Below are 16,295 nucleotides of genomic sequence, written 5' to 3'. Positions count from 1 at the left end.
AAACTTGAAACATAGCTCACAAATGGATGACAATACAATATTATTAGCTCGCTAGTCGCTTTCCTACAAATTTTGATATAAATCTTAAACGAAGTTCCCGATGATCTAAAGACTTGAAATTTGAAACATAGCTCACAAATGGATGACAATGCAATATTATATCATTTAGTTTTCATATTTCCCTTGGGATACGCCCCATGGGCTTCCACATTTTTCATTTAATTTAAGTCAGCTGTAAATACTTAAATTCGACAGTTCGAAGAGCAGAGGTTAAGAGGTACAAGTTCTGATCCGGATATATTCTAAAAATATAAAACAAGCATTTTAAAGTCAAGATAAAACATCTGATTAGAGATAATAATCAGGTTTTGGTTAAATATTAACAGGTCATATAAAATATATTTAACATATTTACACATTAAAAACTAAAAAGTCGAAAATAATTTATAAATAAAAAGCTTTTTAAAAACAAAACGTTTTTAAACGCACTAAAAAGTAGAAAATAATTTATTAATATGTTGAGAGTACTGTTGTAGTTACTTGTAAGATTTAAAACGAAAAACGTTGGGTGCATGCAATTAATTGATAATAATACATTAGTTCAATAGTTGAAGGTAATTGTAAACTATCAATTGCATGCACCCCACGTTTTTCGTTTTAAATCTTACAAGTATTTATACTCTCAACGTATTAATAAATTATTTTCTACTTTTTAGTGCGTTTAAAAACGTTTTGTCACAACACTTTAATTTTCATAATCATAAATCACTTTTTCAAGCAGCTCAAGTCTCAAGTCAAAAATAAACTAACAGTAAAGAATAAACATCTTAAAATCACAATGCACAGTTCGCAACTGCAACTGTTGAAAAAAACAACTATCTAAACAGGTCCGATAAAGATATACAGTGAAGCTATTACACAAATAGCTGTTATCCCAGGGACTGTTCCAAGGCTTTCTGTGCGTGTGGAAGCTGAGTTGCTCGTGGGTACAGAACGTCGAGTATGGATACACTGATAAAAGTTCAATTTTTTCTTATTTCTTATTCTTTTAGTGGTGGGGAGTCAAGAGTCAAGTATACCTTTCTTTATCTATCATCTTTCTTTACTTTAAACTTCATGTTCTCAACGAGAAAGGATTAATCCATTTGCAGAATTTATGAATTCTGTTGTCTTTCTCCTGCCATAAAAAGCTGTTACATTATATCTCTCTGGATACTTAACTTCATTTATAAATTTGTAACCAAAGTTTAGCCGGTGCACAATGGAAGGACCGATAAGGTTAGTTTCTCGTTTATATAACCCAATTGTAACATACACATTTTACTAACTTTTTCTCTAGACAATTCTTGATTTTTAAATACTCGATTGGAGTTGTGTTACTAGCTATCATGCACACATAAATACATAGATAAATCAGTGAATAACTTAAGCATCTTAACAGCTATGGCCAGACAAGTAGAGATGTTCAAAATTTTGGTGTTTGAGTCCGATGCCTGTTTGTCATTGAAATATTGGTGACAAGAGGCTCGAAAATACGGTGACTAGAATATCGGTGACAGCGGCAATTTGCTCCTCGACAATGGAGACTCAGCAGACTAGGCTGTTACTGACCTCTCTGACGATATCTAAATTTATTACAAAATCACGAGGTGCGCATGCATCGCGCATTCACGGTTCAACCAATCTCAAACCCTGCATAACCAACTGCCTCACATCCAGAGGTGCCCATCCCCCCCAAACCCAGAGGCGCAATCCCCCCCCAAGCCAAAGGAGTAGTCCCCCCCCCCAATTTATGCTGCCGTATATTTAAACCCAAAACTACCCTCCCACCACCAATTTATATGACAATTTTCCCTTTACCTCATAAAACGAGCATTTCAAGTATTCAGTAAACTTGAGGTACGAAAAACAAACTTGCTGATAATAAAAATTAAATGTTTATAGGAAACGTCATTTAACAATACATCATTATATCTAACTAATAGACGGATTAGAAGTTTTTCAATTTACAATTCAGAATCTGTATTGTCAGCCAACATGTGCTCAGTATTGCAATAGACAACGTCTTCAAAATGTACAAAAATATACTCTGTGAATTACTCTACTCCAACACAGTACTGTAATAGTACGATATATTAGGTGGCGTTAATGCAAAATTCAAAACGCTTTAAGTGCATTAATACTTTTGGAAAAAGTATCTTGTTTCAAAATTATAGGCAGAGTCACGAAATAAGACAGACTTGTTGCTCGCCACTCCCAGGCTGCCTTCTACAAAAATCGCCGGGCAAAATACCCACAATATCTCTTTAATTGCCACCAGTACAAAAGGTTTTTGTGACGAAGTATTCTTATAATTTATTTTGATAGCCCCGGGATTGCCTTTTATGACTAATAATGGAAGAAACACATCTTGTCAGACAATCCATTTGTACAAAAAACACGAAACTATAACAGATAGGCCTATCAATTCACGCTTGTATATTGCCGCGGAGAGGACTGGAAGTAAACTGAATCAGGTTATAACAGGACGTGGTCTCTATTGTCGTCTGTGTTATCAAAAGCTGATATTGGACTAATTGTAGTGACGGAGGAGAGTGTTGAAAATATAATGGGATTCATAGTTGAGTTTTCCATTCAAAATTATTGACAATAATAACCAATTTATTTGCTGGATATATGATGGTCTCGAAATTCTTTAGTACTGCGCGAAAGGAAATTTATTAAATACTTTTTTTTGAGTGAAAACACTCAATTTATTATGAATCCCATATTTTCAACACTCTTCTCAGTCACTACAATAGTCAATACGTAGTCCAATATCAGCTGTTCAAAACGCAGACGACAATCCAGAGACCACGTCGGTCCGTCACAACCTGAACTTGATTCAGTTTACTTCCAGTCCTACCGACGGCCGACGGCAATGTACACACTTGAATAATTGATAGGCTTATCTGTAATCGTTTCGTGTTTTGTGTTAAATGTTTGTAACGTATTCTGACGACTCCTCCAGAAGTGGATCTTTTGTAAATCCTGACAATGGTGGAGTTAAAAAAAACCACAAAAACATAGGGCCTATGTAGCAAGTAAAATTCTACACTGGCATGTTAAGGATTGTCTGACAAGGTGTGTTTTTACCATTCTTAGAAGCAATCTTAATTACGGACGGTAAAATGTTGTTGGTGTTGATAGTGAGCAACTAAGAAACACTTCTTCGGGATGTTTATACAAAATTATACATTCATTATGACATCTAGCAAAAAAATATCCCCCCCAAAATCTCCTAAAAAAAATTCCCCCCCAAAAATTCCTGTGGCGCAAACGCGCCACAGTATCCCCCCTCTGGGCACCCCTGCTCACATCCGACACTAGACAATACGTCAATGACAATGAATACACAATATTTCCCGTCAACAACGCCAACCAACATTAATTTATTCAAACTCAACATATTCTAACTTACCGGTACTGTAAATGCTTCCATATGCCAATATTAACCACACTAGGCATTAGTTAGTTTGTCAATAGGCTACCTTTTATTTCACTAGTGTAGACAAACAAGTAGATAGATATTCCTTTTAAAAATCTGAAAAGGATTTAAGTAATATTCCTGAAACCAAAGGGGAATGTGTAACTGTTTTATACAACAGAATTCAAGATCAAATTTTTTCGCTTCAGTGTCCTTTCCGTTGCGAAGTACGGGTACAACAGCTAGGGTAGTATATATATATATGTATATCAGGTGTATCCGGTATACATATACACCCCTCTACCACATTTGATAGTTCTAGGTCAGACCATCTTCAAATGATCCAAAATCGTTTGAACTAAAGTTATGTAATATTGTCGATAATTTGATCCAATAATTATATAGCTGATTGTTTGATCCAAAATCGTTATATCTAACATTTATATTGTAGATCGAATAATCCAAAGATCGGTAGATCCAAAAGTACAGTCATAACCAGAAGTACAATTTTACATTGTAGAGTAAACTTATGAAATAGACTGTCCGTTTCACTTTGAATCATTCGATTATAGTTGGGTCGTTTGATCAAAAAAGAAATATGACAGATCGGACGATCCAAAAGATGAGTTATTGTGTCTCTCTATTGAAGGAGTTTTATTACAAGCCCTCGTCAACCGCGTGCCTTTCTATTTGTTTTCTTATGGATGTGTTTAAAAAACTAATATTTTTGCATTCATATAATATACTAGCTGTGTGCCCGTTCTACGCACGGGGGTCTTATCGTAGTCAGTTGAAACCTTCTTATATTAAGAACAGCAGTTGGTTTGTATATTTTCAGATATGCTCTGGCAAAACTATTATATATAAACCTTCGCAAATACAGTATCTGACAGTTTCAAGCCAAAACAAATGCTTCGCAATTAAATGTCACCCGGATCGTGTTGGTCCATATGTTAAATCCAATGATTAAACTAAAGAATGCTTTATAGATCTATGAGGCATAGCCCTAAGGTAGGCCTATAATTGAAAGTTACTTTCCACAATGGTTTAATATACAATTATGGTTACAGATAATTACAGATACTATGTATAAGTAAATTATATGACACAAAAGAATCTGTAATGATAATTGACAGAATGATTCTTACCTGTCATAAAATAAAAAGCAGAAATCGTTTGATAAATGTTTCCCCAATTTGCAATTTTTGCTCTAGAATATTGCTATAGGAAATCCCAATACTGTACATGAAATGTGAATCATTAAAATTAATCAAATGTGGAAAAATATGCCGGCACCACTCATAGCCATTGGACGACAAAATGTTAGCACTGGGCGACTCAACTGTCGCCCAGTTAACGTGTTATTTTATGCCCTGGGACGATCATTAATAAATTTAAGTTTCCCAGCCGTATACAACACTGATTCAAGGTCTTCTTTCTGGTTATCAAAACTCAAGAACAATTTTATACACAAAGAATCTCTGGTTCCTGACCTGAATAACCTAGTTATTTAATTTCATCTACGGTTACACTATATTATTGCACTTGCGATTAATTAAATCCGTTATGTAAGAAAAACGTTTTTAATCTCACTTGGGATTTGCTTTCAAAACGTGATCGAAAATGGTTGCGGTATTTGTAAACAACATTTGTAAACATATCAGTGACAGCTAGAAAAATTAATCTTGCTCCGAACAGCTGTTATTTCATAGATGATTATGTGATAAAAATTGGACAAAACTGCATTTTTGAACGTCCAAAATTTTATTTACAAAGTAGTGAGGCTATATTTTACTGGCTAAACACACTCTCACCAATCCAGTGAATACATTAAAATGACTTGGATCTTGATAGGTACTCTCGTTTTCATGGAAAGGATAGCGTAAAATGCCATCTTGAGTGTTACAGACAGACAGACAGGAATAGAGATAAGACTCGTTTCTGCTTCTTTAATGTATAAAAACGTAAAAATAACCTAAAAATATATAATTCTGAGCAATGTACCTGACAATACTCTAATTTTATTTATATAGGCCTAGATAGAAATGTTATATGAAAAGTAGAATAGGGCTACTATATATAAAGGAAAATCAGACATTGAAAAACTTAGTACCCAAGTAAAAAAGATATTTACTTAAGTAAATTATTATTATTAAATTATTATTATGTCTTGTATAGTGAACAACTCCAATAAGTTGTATAACTGATCAAGTTATGTTGATTCAAGGGGTTTCAATATTTTAGTATTATCATTTATCAACCTGTCATACTTTAGATAACACTTGTACTATTGTAATCTCTTTGAGATTAGATCTTTTGTGACCTAATGGACAAAATGAATAGTAGGCTAATCTTGAATACATACAATTATTAACTTTTCTCATCCTTGAGTATAATTTTGTTGAAATTTGCTTTTTTCATATTGACCCTTATAGATGAAAACAGAAAAAACTTTTTATGTGGAGAAGATATGCTTTTACATTTTTATCTAATACTTGTAAAAGGCAAATACCCCCTTACTGACAGATGGCCATTATACATATCTCATAAAATATAAGACCTAGAGGGAGTATTTCATATGATCCAAAATTGTTTGATCCAACGTTTATATTGCCGATCGTTTGATCCAGCAGTTAGATAGCCCATCGTTTGATCCAAAATAGTTTGATCCAACGTTTGTATTGCAAATCGGTTGATCCAAAAATCGGTAGATCCAAAAATCGGTAGATCCAAAAGTACAGGCATAACCAGAAGTACAATTTTAATTTGTGAAGTAAACTTATGAAGTAGCCTAGACTGTCCGTTTCACTTTGGAACATTTGATCGTAGTTGGGTCGTTTGATTAAAAACTATAGGCCTAGGTGAGATCAGTTGATCCAAAAGTATGAACAATTGCGTCTCACAGATTGAAGGCGTTCAAATAAGATATATCCTCACTGAGACATTCACTTGATATATTTGTATTAATTCCATGATTGTTACGAATTCCATGATAAACAAACGACAAACACACATTGAATTTTATGTATAGATAAATTAAATAAACGAGCGGTTTGGCCCGTCCTACGTACGGGAATCGAGTAGTCTATTAAAACTGTATATGATTCAGAACAGCTAGTTTACAACTTGGTGGCCGATTCACACACACTGCTTTCATTACAGCAGCTACATACCACCTTCCACTGCATAGGCCTACTATCACTTACCTACCTTATTTTACCACCTTGGCCACTGAAACCTCTAAAATGATCCTGGCCTCCCGTTCTCTTCTATCCCTTGCCATTTCTAAGGAAGATACCAGTCTGAAGATGTTTTCATTACTTGGTCTTCCAAGTGGTCTTCTACCTTGTAGTACTCCTTGGAATACACTTTTAAAAGTTGAAGTATCTTCTCTCAGCCTTGCAAAGCCTGCCCAGCCCATCCGAGATCTGAGACTTTTGGAATGTACCCCTTTATCAAGTTTCTGAATCATCAGTACTACTATCAGTACTGTACTACTGGGATAGTTATGATATGGTATGAATCGATTTTGGTTTCTACTGACACCCTGCAGCTTACTGGTCAGTTTTCTGGAGACCTACTACACCGGTTGACATTTTCATGTGTACTGTATGCAGTCATACTTATATTCAAAAATCTAGAAAAAGATGTATCAACACGTAAACCACTTATATCTTAAAGGATTGAGCACTTATACTTAGACGGATTGCATTTATAACAAAACTTGATTATACGTTTAAAATGTTAAGTTCAAAATTACACAATCTCCTGATAACATAGATCTTTTACGGCAGGTAATAAACTGCATTTTAAAGTGAAACGAGAGGTCGTCCAGTGGTCGAAACTCGACCAAAAATATGTAATGTACTCACTTCTTTATTTTCACTTCACACTGTAAATAAAACATGTGATTGGAGTTTCTTCCATTTGTTTTGATTTTCTGTTTATATTTCGTTGTTATTTCGTCACCAGCATGGCAACGCATAAGATCCATGTTAATTTTTTCAAATTTTTAAACTCATTTTTTGTGCTTATCTTTGAGCCTATTTAAATTTATAAAGGGATTCTGCACACCTACAGGAAAATTGCTTTCTAATGGTATGCGCAGATTTACCCCACGATGCACACAAGCTGAGAAAAAAGGTTTTAAAGAAACATGCTTGCCTATTAATATATAGACGAGAGGTCGTCCAGTGGTCGAAACTCGACCAAAAATACGTAATGTACTCACTTATCTATTTTCACCCCACACTGTAAATAAAACATGTGATTTGAGTTTCTTCCATTTGTTTTGGTTTTCTGTTTATATTTCATTGTTATTTTCGTTACCAGCATGGCAACGCATAAGATCCATGTTAATATTTTCAAATTTTTAAACTCATTTTTTGTGCTTATCTTTGAGCCTATTTAAATTTATAAAGGGATTCTGCACACCTACAGGAAAATAGTTTTCTAACGGTATGCGTAGATTTTCCCTACGATGAACACGAGCTGAGAAAAAAGGTTTTAAAGAAACATGCTTGCCTATTAATATATAGATAGATAGTGTGTAGGCAAACTCTGGATCAATAGTTTTGTATACAAACATCTTGTGACATATACATTAAATTAAAACACCTTGTTTTACCATTGACTGAAGATAAAAAGTAAACAGAACACAAGCACATTACATACATATAAATATATATAAAGGAAAATCAGACATTGAAAAACTTAGTACGGTACCCAAAAAAAAATATTTAAAAAGATATTTACTTAATAATAATTTACTTAAGTAGGGCCTAAATATCTTAATAAATATTTTTTACTTGGGTACCGTACTAAGTTTTTCAATGTCTGATTTTCCTTTATATATAGTAGCCCTATTATTCTACTTTTCATATAACTTATATATATATATATTTATAAATGCAAAAATATTAGTTATTTAAAAACATGACATAAGAAAACAAATAGAAAGGCATGCGGATGATGACGGCGTGTATTAAAACACCTTCAACCAGAGAGACACAATAACTCATCTTTTGGATCGTCTGATCTGTCATATTGCTTTTTGAATCAAACGACCCAACTACGATTGAATGATTCAAAGTGAAACGGACAGTCTATTTCATAACTTTACTCCACAATGTAAAATTGTACTTCTGGTTATGACTGTACTTTTGGCTCTACCGATCTTTGGATCATCCGATCTACAATATAAATATAAATTTGGTTTTGTGATGTGTCTGATGATGCCAGCGTAGCTGGTGAAAGGCCTCATAAAATTAAAAATTCTTAAAATATTGGTGAAGTTTTTATTTCAAATTTATATTCATTCCAATATTACCAGTTCTTCTTGAAGAATACAATATAAATATTGGATATAACGATTTTGGATAATTTGAAGATAGTCTGACCTAGAACTATCAAATGTAGTATGTGCAGTAATGATGCGGGATTTTAAAAAAATCAAAATTTAAAGGGATGTTTTAGGGGGGGTGGGAGCTATTTCTGTTGAAATTTGACTATGTAACTGTAATGGTTGGCTCTACTGACTATTGTCATTTTAGTTTATTATCATGTGTTAATTGTTTTTGTTTACTTGGAGTTGATTGATACTAATAAAATACTTTTACCTAGATTATTCTATCATGATCAATTCTGATTTAATGGGTTTAATACATGGCGCAGTCGGTATTTGCATAGTTTGGGGTAACCAAAGGCTTTGGTTGTTTCAACTATTTATGTATTAATTAATATACTGACACTGAAATTTAACTTTTTTACCTATACAAACATATCAACAACTTTTGTGGTATCTACCATTATCAAAAAAGTTTATCATGGCTCATACACAAGTAAGAATGCCTGAACCTTTTTCCTTCCAACCAGCGGAATGGTCACCATGGAAAAAACGTTTCGAAAGATTTAGAACAATTAGTGATTTGGATCAATCATCTGAAGAAAAACAAGTGAGTACACTCATATATGCAATGGGCCCAAAATCAGAAGAAATATTCTCATCCTTCAAAATGACCAACGAAGAAACAAAGTATAAAACAGTCATGGACAAATTTGATGGGCACTTCAATCCAAAGAAGAATATTATTTATGAAAGAGCCAAATTTCTACGTAGAAAACAAGGACTAACAGAAACTGCAGAAGATTTTGTGACAGATTTATATTCTCTTGCTCGTACCTGTGAATGGGGAACGCTTGAAGATGAAATGTTATTAATGGTCATTATTATTGGTATGCGTGATCAAGATTTGAGTGATAAACTACAATTAGAAAATAAAGTTACATTGGAATCTGCAATAACTTCACTTCGCAAATCAGAAGAATTGAAACGACAAAAAGAAGAATTGACCCTCCCATCAATCGAAGCTGTAAATAAAAATCAACGTGCTAGATATGATAATGCAATACATTCATCCAAAAGAGAAAATAGGGATCAAGGGAGATTAACGTATTCAAGCTCAAATGTCAAGAGCTATCCCAACTCTTGTATTTGGTGTGGTTCAACCCCTTCTCATCGAAGAGGTCTGTGTCCAGCAAAAGATCGCAAATGTTCTAGGTGCAAGCGAAATGGCCACTTTTCACACTGTTGTCTTCAAAACAATGTTCGAGAAATAGACTTGGATCGTTCAGATGACTTTACCCAAATCGCTAATGAACCAGACCCACCGAAAAAATTCATTGGGTGTGTGTATTCTAGTAAAACAAAAAATGATCCCTGGACAATAAATGTAAGACTTAATGAAGACACTGTCAAGTTCAAAATCGACACAGGAGCTGACGTGACAGTAATACCATCCAACATAAAGCTAAGCAAAAAAATTGCAGTCCAGCCTACCCAGAGAACTTTAAGTGCGGCTGGAGGATCGCCTCTTTCTGTTCTTGGCACAATCACTGCAAAACTCTCTTACAAAGGACAATCGTGTATGGAAAAAATGTATGTGGCTGACAAATGCACAACACCACTACTTGGCAAACCAGCAATAGAAAAACTAAAAATAATACCGGTTATTCGTGAGGTATCGAAAACTAATTTCAACAAATCTGCTAATGATTGGATCAAAAACTTTCCTGACCTTTTCAGTGGTCTAGGAAAAATGAAGGGGAGCTACGAAATTGAACTTAAAAATGATGCAAAACCTTATGCGATATCAGTTCCTCGACGGATTCCAGTACCTCTTTGGGAAAAAACAAAGAAGGAGATTGAAAATATGGTGAATATGGACGTTATAACACCCGTTGATCACGCTACTTCTTGGTGCGCACCTATGGTCGTGGTGCCTAAGAAAGATAGAACTCAGGTTCGAATATGTGTGGACCTTACTATGCTTAATAAGAATGTGTTTCGACAAACTCATCCTATTTGGGGCATTGATTATACGATGGCTCGAATAAAAGATGCCAAAGTCTTTTCCAAACTGGATGCCAACCATGGGTTTTGGCAAATAGCTCTTGCAGAAGAATCTCAAGATCTCACCACGTTTTTAACTCCTTGGGGCCGATACAAATTCAAAGTTCTTCCATTTGGTATCACAAGTGCTCCCGAGTATTTCCAGAAACGAATTCAAGAAACCTTAGGATCTCAACGAAACTGTTTAGCTCACATCGATGACATACTTGTATGGGGTTCCAGTCAAGAGGAACATGACTTGATCTTAAATGAAGTTTTAAAGAAACTCAGAAATGCTGGAATTACATTGAATAAAGACAAATGTGTATTTTCTCAGCCAGAAGTACAATTCTTAGGACATCACCTTTCATCCCGAGGGGTTCAAATCAGCCATGAAAGAGTCAAAGCCATTCTTGAGATGAAACCTCCATCTGATATAAAAGAAGTACAACGCTTCTTAGGAATGATTAATTTTTGTGGTAAATACATACCAAATCGATCAGAAATACTAAAACCAATCCATGATCTACTTAAAGAGAAAAATGAATGGTTTGGGGAGAACAACAACAACATGCGTTTGAAAGTATAAAAAAACTTCTGACCTCAGCACCCCAACTAGCATTTTACGACCCTCGCTTACCAACTCTTGTGTCAGCAGACGCTTCTTCTTATGGTCTCGGCGGATTGCTTCTTCAGAAACATCATGATGGTAAATTCAGACCTGTTTCTTACATTTCAAGGTCACTTACAGAAGCTGAAAAATCATATTCAAATATTGAACGTGAAGCCCTGGCAATCACATGGGCTTGTGACAAGCTCAGAGACTATATAATTGGTCGAGAGATTGTAATTGAAACGGATCACAAGCCACTTGTAAAAATCTTATCATCTAAGAATTTGGATGACATTACACCTCGCTTACAGCGAATGAGGCTTCGCATGATGAGATACTCATATTCAGTGACATATACGCCTGGAAAACACCTTGCACCAGCAGACTGTCTTTCAAGATGCCCCATTCCAAGCAAGGAAACATATGACATGGAAGAAGAAATTGAAGCTTTTGTTCAAAATGTGGTTGAAAACATACCTACGACTGATGAAAACATAAACAGGTTACGGGAAGCTCAGCAAGCAGATCCCATCTTCAGAAAGATTGCAGTATACTGTCATACTGGATGGCCAGAAAAATCACAACTTCCATCTCAACTAGTCCCCTACTTCTCGGTTAAAGATGAGATATCACTGATGGACAACTTACTTTTACGCAATTCTAGAATAATAGTACCATCAAGTCTTTGTCAAGAAATGCTTCATAGAATACACGTCGGTCATCTAGGAGCCACCAAATGTCGAGAAAAGGCTAGATTCAGTTTATGGTGGCCAGGAATGGCATCAGATATAAATATGATGGTAGCTTCATGCCCAACATGCATCAAACACAGAGAAAATCGAAATGAGCCGCTCATTCCTTCCGAGTTTCCAAAACGTCCATGGGAAAAGGCAGCAATGGATTTGTTCAAGCTTAATGGCAAATGGTTCATTGTTATAACAGATCAGTTCTCGAGATATTTTGAGATTGCAACTCTACAATCGCTCACTGCATCTGAAGTTATTGAGAAATGCAAGTCAACGTTTTCTCGCCACGGTATTCCTGAAGTTTTATACTCAGATAGTGGAACGCAGTTTGGCATCACTAGTGCAGAATTCAGAAAATTTGCCAAAGAGTACAACTTTTTATGCAAAACAAGCAGTCCTCAGTTTCATCAGAGCAATGGCTCAGCCGAAGCAGCTGTAAAAATTGCAAAAGCTGTTCTAAAGAAGAACAAAGGAGATCCATATTTAGCTTTGTTGTCTTACAGGAACTCTCCACTGGCCAACGGTTACAGTCCAGCACAGTTATTATACGGACGCAGACTACGGGACAATTTGCCTACCTTACCATGTCATCTGGAGAACAAGCCAGACTTCAGTCATCTCCGAGAGAAGGAGAATCATTATAGACAAAATTACAAACGAAATTACGATCGACGACGTGGTGCTCGACCCTTATCAGATATGAACCCAGGAACCAAAGTTTGGATATCTGATTTGAAACGTGAAGGAAAAGTCGTAGAAAAGTTAAACTCACCACGATCTTATAAAGTACTGACGGACAAAGGAACCATAGTTCGAAGAAACCGGTTTCACTTACAACCAATGCCAAACATTCAAAAGGAAAGTTACCACAACCATCAAGCATCAACAAATAGTCAGAAGGATCATTGCCACAACCATCAACCATCAACAAGTAGTCAGAAGGATCATCGATCTGAGGAAGACAACGGTATGTGCTTAACAAACTTTTCAACAGATAACCGTAACAGTCAACCATTAACAAGAGGTCCGATGGATCATCATGAAGACATGCCAAACTTTTCAACGGTTCCTCCAAACACCTCTGGAATGTCTTCTGCTAACATAACAACCCGATCAAGACGACTTATAAAACCTCCCCAGAAACTCAACCTTTAAAGAGGGAGATGTAATGGTTGGCTCTACTGACTATTGTCATTTTAGTTTATTATCATGTGTTAATTGTTTTTGTTTACTTGGAGTTGATTGATACTAATAAAATACTTTTACCTAGATTATTCTATCATGATCAATTCTGATTTAATGGGTTTAATACAGTAACTTAAGCCTTCATATTTTGGTCTGTATAAACTGAACCAGTGGTGGGATTTGAAATCTAATGGAAAATCGTCATTGCGGAATTAAATTATCTAAACTTTTGTATTTAAAGTTCCTTTCTATCTCAAGGGGGTTTTGAGTAAAATATTTTTAAAGTCATAACTGTGAAAATTGACTTTTTCCTCATAACACAGTATATTTGACATAATAAAATACATAAATTAAATTAATAAAATGTGATTAAAAACGTAATGAACATGTGCTTGAATTACACCCTTACATTTTAGGAGTTATTGCTCATGCTTATTTCCGAAATACATACCGAATAAAACCCATAACATGACATTGAACAGTATAAACACATTAGGGTTGGACATTGCCAGCTTGATTCTTACTACCATTGACCCAGAAACTCCAATACTGGTAGAGACTAATACATCTGACTTTGTTGTTGCTGCAACTCTAAGTCTAAATGGAAGACCTATAGGGGCGGTTCACGAGCTCGGGACTTCATAGTCCTCCACCAGACGTTGGTCCCAGACTATAGAAGAAGCAACGACAAAAAAATGGGTTAACGAGTCAGAGCCTAATGATGTGAAAGCCAGGCTTATTGCTGGTCAAGACCAAATTCGCAGGGATTCGCAGGGAATTTTTGTTGAGACGTTGGTAACAACAGCCTGGAAACACATGTGAAGCCACTGTTGCTGACATGTTGAAATAACATTCTGTGGTTCGCCCGTAATCTTATTTATGTAAACAGCTATTGTTTTTTTTATTTACATTTTGTCTTGTTGCGATTTTTAAAATCAGTTTCATTGGTATTACGCGTTCATATTTAGGAAAACATTGTTTTTTATTCTTTTGGCATAGTTTCGAACTGAAAATTTGATTTATTCTGCTTTCATTTCCAAACAAATAGCTACCATCCAAGCTTTACTAACATCCAATAAATCACCAGTTTCTCGATGAAAAGTGCCATAAGCGAAAAATCTGACACTGAAAGGAGACCCTCTGCTATTGAAAGGACCATTGTAGAAGCTGTACGGAAATTGAAAAACTTTCTTACAGGTCATCATTTCAAACTAATGACGGATCAACAAGCTCTTTCTTTTATTTTTCATATAAATCACTTAAGTACCGGTAAGATAAAAAATTACAAAAGACTTGAGTTGTCTTGTTACAGTTTTTATATCGTGTATCGTCCAGGAAATAAAAATGTAGTAGCAGATGCATTCTGAAGAGTCAGTGCTTCTGTTACTGAAAGGCCTTATCGTCTCTTTGAGTTCACCAAGCACTAGGTCTGGGTGTGACTGGATTAGGAGTAAGAATCTCCCATATTCTGTACAGGAAGTTAAAAGTATAACAACGTTGTGTTCTGTTTGTGCTGAGGTTAAGTCATGTTTTTACAAACCAGTTGATCAGAACCTACTCAAGGCTACTTTGCCATTTCAAAGATTTTATATTGACTTTAAAGGACCTATTCCATCCAGCACAGAAATAAATATTTACTTACCACCATAAATGAGTATTCAAGATTCTGATTTGCATTTCCATGTAGAAATACTAGTTCATCAACTGTGATAATTGTCTTACTGATCTGTTTTCAATGTTTGGAATTCCAAGTTACATACACTCCGACAGAAGATCTTAATTTTCATCCCAAGAGTTGGTATTGCTTTTGCATTCTCGTGGTATCCCCACAAGTAAGACAACACCTTACATCCAGGAAACGGACAAGTCGAGCGCTTCCAACGGAACACTTTGGAGAACAATAACTCTTGCACTGAAGGCAAAGAATCTACCAAATAGGCAGTAGAAGCGTGTTCCCAATGATGCTTTGCATGGTATTAGATCTTTACTGTGTACGGCTACCAATGCAACCTCCCTTGAACGCTTTTTTCTACACTCAAGGAGATCAAGCAATGGAATTGCTTTGCCCACATGGCTAGCTAAGTTTACCTGGATCAGCTCTACTGAAACGCCATAATCAGTCAAGCAAGAACGACGAGAAAGTGGATCAAGTGAAGATTAAGCCAACCCTCATGTTCAAAATCAAAATGGACAAGAATCGAACGAGTTTTTAAAGCATTTGGCTCCTCGAGGGGATGTGAGACTTCTCAGAGAAGAAACTCGCACTGCTATGGTCCAGACATCGAATTCTCAAGAAGAAGAAGATGAGGTACAAAATGACGTACAAATAAATGAAAATCCAAACGACGATTTGGAAACTAGTGAAAGAGTACCAAATAAGACCAATCAGGGAGAAAAGACTTCCAACAAATTTCTTTTGTTACTAATTCAACAAACAATTTAACCAGGGGATAATGTGATGATTTATAATGTTCTTGATATTATACTTTGATCAGCTGTCCCGGTTACTATGAAAATTCAACTTAGGAAATTTAACTTATTTATTTGTTGTTATTCTGTAATGATGTTTTTTAATCAAATAAAGCCTTAGAATTTTAAAGGGTTTACATTCATTATTTCAACACAGTCCCATTCCACATTAAAGCTCGAGGCAGCACTAACAGCCACGAGGAGCCTCTTAGACGTTTGTTGGCCAAAACACAGGCGCTCTATGTGTAAGCAGTCATTTCCAGCTACGGTTTAAAGAACGTGCAGTATAAGACACTTTGCAACACCTCCGTGTGTGTGTGTAGCTTAAAGCGGGGATTTAAGTTTTCCTTAACCTTTATTTTTCCTTAACACTTTCCCCTAATTCTAAAAAAAACATTTAATTATTAAAAACATTCAATATCAGCA

The 16,295-nt window shown here is 35.4% G+C and overlaps 1 protein-coding gene across 1 annotated transcript in view; it reads left to right on the top strand.

The window, feature by feature from the left end:
* Nucleotides 1-1,074: 1,074 nt before the first annotated feature.
* The window catches only part of LOC128988395 (uncharacterized), a 55,511-nt gene continuing 40,290 nt past the window's right edge, over nt 1,075-16,295 (top strand). The window contains exon 1 of the mRNA XM_054409646.1: nt 1,075-1,278. Coding sequence (XP_054265621.1) covers nt 1,262-1,278 — 17 coding nt within the window. The 5' untranslated portion in view covers nt 1,075-1,261. The remainder of the gene's footprint in view (nt 1,279-16,295) is intronic.

Source organism: Macrosteles quadrilineatus, unplaced genomic scaffold, assembly GCF_028750875.1.
Source record: "Macrosteles quadrilineatus isolate MER2022 unplaced genomic scaffold, UCM_ALF_1.0 Scaffold_3__2_contigs__length_128488019, whole genome shotgun sequence".
NCBI lineage: Eukaryota > Metazoa > Arthropoda > Insecta > Hemiptera > Cicadellidae > Macrosteles > Macrosteles quadrilineatus.
This window is presented reverse-complemented; position numbering and strand designations above follow the sequence as displayed.